Source organism: Cynoglossus semilaevis, chromosome 19 (assembly GCF_000523025.1).
Source record: "Cynoglossus semilaevis isolate Cse_v1.0 chromosome 19, Cse_v1.0, whole genome shotgun sequence".
Lineage (NCBI taxonomy): Eukaryota > Metazoa > Chordata > Actinopteri > Pleuronectiformes > Cynoglossidae > Cynoglossus > Cynoglossus semilaevis.
The window spans coordinates 17,613,202-17,617,149 of NC_024325.1; the positions used below are offsets into that span (position 1 = coordinate 17,613,202).

Consider the following 3,948-nt stretch of genomic DNA (forward strand, 5'->3'; position numbering starts at 1 on the left):
AATTGCAGATAATAATGAAAAGATAAATTAAAAAAAGAAGGAGGAAAAAAAAAAACTTTAACTACAAACTCCTTGTCAGAATGTTAACACTCCCTCAGACCAAACTCAACTGGACCAATCAGAAGCAGCTGTTGCTGCCACAGAGTTTTAATTCTCAAAGTCCGACTTTGGTGACTGTGTTTTACCAGAATATTTTTTCAATATTTAGTTTGACTCATTTATTACATGCTGAAATGCCATGTGGTGGCACGGTGGAGCAGTGGTTATGGTTCTTGCCTTTCGGTGTCTGGAATGAACCCCCTGGTGGTTGTCAAAAGGATGACATCAGGGCTGAGATGGTTCCTGGATGGACCTCAGAGGAACTCTTTGTATGGGGGGGTGGGGGATATACAACACATTCAGCCACTAAACAAACGCAGAATTTCAGCCAAAATAATTCCTGAAAATGATGGTTTCAAATAAGTAAATATTTACAAAACTAGAAACTCAAAGAGGAAGCTAACAGTTAGCCTTACGGAGCAAAACGCTGTGGGAACAGTAGCTAATGCTAATAGGTGTAAACCAGTTGTTGTTGAAGATAATAAACGTCTGCTCTCCTCCACCTTTTTGTCTCAGGAGGTTCAGATGCTGAGGCTCCGCCCAGGCTCCAGTGACAGGATGGAGACCCCGGCCGTGGGTGGATGGTGAAGAGGAGGAGGAGGAGACGCTCGTCCACAGACCTTCTGACCGATTCTTCGACCATGTTCCTCCGTCTGTCTTCACTCTGTCACGGCTCACGCACGGAGAGATGGAAACAGGAGTCGGGATAGAATTCCAAGGCTGAAGAAAGAACGACTTCCTCTGATGTGAAAAAAAACTTTGCTCTGATTAGAACAGGAAGTGTGGACACTTGAAGAAGAAGAAGACGTTTTGTTGTAAAGAGCAGAAGGTTGGAGTCGATGGTGACGAAGATGGGTTTCTACCAGAACAAGGCCTCCTGGTTCCTGTTGTTAGCTGAACTGCTGCTAACAGGATTAGCTCTGGAATATGAGGGAATTCCCGGTCAGTGGACGCGCTACGGACAGTGGGACGCCAAGACGACGGGCGAGCTCAGCTTCATCCTGAAGACCAACACCAGCAAAGCCCTGGTGCTCTACCTGGACGACGGAGGGAACTGCGACTTCCTGGAGCTCCTCCTCACAGACGGCAGGGTCCATTTACGCTTCACCATCCATTGCGCCGAACCGGCGTCGCTGCACATGGAGACGCGCGTCAACGACCAGCGCTGGCACAGGATCCTGCTGTCCCGTAACTTCAAGGAGACCAAGCTGGTGGTGGACAACGAGGAGAAGAAGGCGGAGGTCAAGTCCAAGAGGAAAGAGATGGTGGTGGTCAGCGACCTCTACGTGGGCGGGATCCCGCCGGACGTCCGTCTGTCTGCCCTGACGTCCAGCACCGTCAAGTACGAGCCGCCGTTCCAGGGTCTGATCGCCAACCTGAAGCTGGGAGAAGCTCTGCCGCTGCTGCTGGACGGTCAGGCCGTCCACAGCGACCTGGAGTTCATCTGTGACGCACACTCTCCCTGCAACAACCAGGGCCTGTGCTCCGTCAGTCAGGGGGAGGTCCTGTGTGACTGTATCAACACCAGCTACAGGGGGCGCTACTGCCAGGAAGGTGAGGAAAAAATCTCTCCGCTCCCTCAGAATGTTGGTGTTTTCGTGACGCGCTCCTTATTGTTGTCAGGTTTTTAGAGACTGCGTTCACTCTGCAGTTTAGAGACTGCGTTCACGCTGCAGCTCAGTTACCATTGGTTACTGTGTGTGTTTAACACCAAATATGGGATATATGGGACTGAGATATGGGTCACATAGAGTTGAAGAAGTGGGATCTGGCCCACTACAGTGTGGACGTGGTCTCATTTAAATTATTGGGCTCCAGGTCCAGGGTTCAAATGTTCATGTCATAATAATAATAATAATAATTATTATTATTATTATTATTATTGGTGTTTATGGTTTATGGGCTGGATGGATGTTGAAGAACATCAACGTCCACAGTTTGAACTGGTTTTATACGATTTATTTATTTCAAATAGAAACTTAGTTTGAGTTTTTTAGAAGTAAATATCTCTTAAATATTTGACATAGTACTGTATAAGTGTGTGTGTGTGTGTGTGTGTGTCCACCCACAGTGTTCTGACTGTTCACTACATTAGGTTCTGTCTGTGGGTTCTACTGACAGACGTCGGTGGTAATGGAGCAGAACTGACACACAGTACTCTGGATGGTTGATAAATATATGTTGTATTATATGCATACATATATATTTATATATATGTATATATGTACATACATAAACAAACATATATGTATATGTATGTATATATATATACATACATATATGTATATATAGAAACATACAGTGTATACATATATACATATATGCACATATATGCACATATATTTATATACATATGTGTATCTATATACATATATATACATACTGTATATATGTGTATATGTATGTATGTATATATACAGTATATATATATGCATTTGTGTCTATACATACGTATATGTGTATATGCACAGTCATACATGTGAACATATACTGTATGATTGTTGTGTCGGCTGTGATGTAGACTGTCAGCTGTGATGTAGACTGTCGGCTGTGATGTAGACTGTCAGCTGTGATGTAGACTGTGGGCTGTGACGCAGACTGCCGTGTGACCATTGACGCCCTGTGTTTCTCCTCTTCTCCTGCAGGGGTCCAGAGGGAGGTGGAAGGTAAGACCATGCATTATTCAGTCAGGATAATGAGGAGCATCATTTGTTTGCACTGAGGCCTCATTACCACAGGCTCAGTGAGTGGGTCTGTGCGGCCCCGCTTCTTATTGTCAGTTTGGACTGCAGTTCTGACATCCAACAAATTAAACTAAAGGGAGACACTCCCTCTCTCCCCCCTCTCTCCCCCCACACCGGTCACAGGGTCACTAAGCAGGTGTGTAATGTGCTGAATGGTGGTTGTATGTGCAATCAGTGGAGCTGAAGGTGACTGCAGAGGTCTGCAGAGCTGGGGGGGGGTTGGGGGGGCGCGTTCATTCACAGAGAGAACGCTGTACTACTGTACTGAATTTGATTTCACTCTTTACTTCTTTATTTTTGACTTCTTCACTGTAGTACTGGTGTGTATCTGCTGTGTACTCAATAGTACTCACCAAAGTCAGTATATGTGCTGGGGGGGGGGGGGGGTACAGTGGGAAACAATCCTCAGTCTGCTCTCACTGAACTGAAACAAAAATAATTTATACATTTTATAAAGATAAAGATTCCTTTGTTTTCATTGGTCACATGTTCCACATGGACCAATGAGAGCAGGACAAAAATCAATTAACAGAACGCCACAAATTAAAGCCTGATTTATTCTGACAGATTTTGAGGAATTTTTAGATAATCCAAGATTATATCAATATATATAAAAATATATATCATATTTTCTTGACTCAAGTCCAGAATCCTAAATTAAATTCTGATTGAATTCTTAGCTCCTACTTTTGGGGAAATTCCAGGAGGATCTAATTCTCCTCGGAATTTGTTTTTTTTTCTTCTATGGGTTTGAATTTATTTCAAAAGGACTGGAATGTTCTCTGGCAGAAACGGAGACATTTTCTTTCTGTTTTTGGCAACGTCTTCCACCGACCGCGGTCTGGTCTCTAACAACACATCTCCACCGACCGCGTTCTGGTCTCCAACAACACACACACGGTGAACCTGAAATGAAGATGGAAACATTTGTGTTTCTCCCCCACGTGCGCTTTCGTACAGAACTCCTGACACATAGTTGTCACATGACATTAATGTCCTCATGCAGAGTCGCATTACTGACACGCTGGGTGTGTGGAAATTAGAGCAGAGCAGTTTTAACCATGACACACACATATATATAAATATATATGTAAATATATATATA

At 44.0% G+C, this 3,948-nt stretch overlaps 1 protein-coding gene across 1 annotated transcript in view; it reads left to right on the forward strand.

Moving 5' to 3' along the window:
- The window catches only part of nrxn2a (neurexin 2a), a 121,793-nt gene that overhangs the window by 19,487 nt on the left and 98,358 nt on the right, over positions 1 to 3,948 (forward strand). The window contains exon 2 of the mRNA XM_025065880.1: positions 616 to 1,653. Within this exon, the coding sequence (XP_024921648.1) occupies positions 939 to 1,653 (715 nt within the window). The 5' untranslated portion in view covers positions 616 to 938. The remainder of the gene's footprint in view (positions 1 to 615; positions 1,654 to 3,948) is intronic.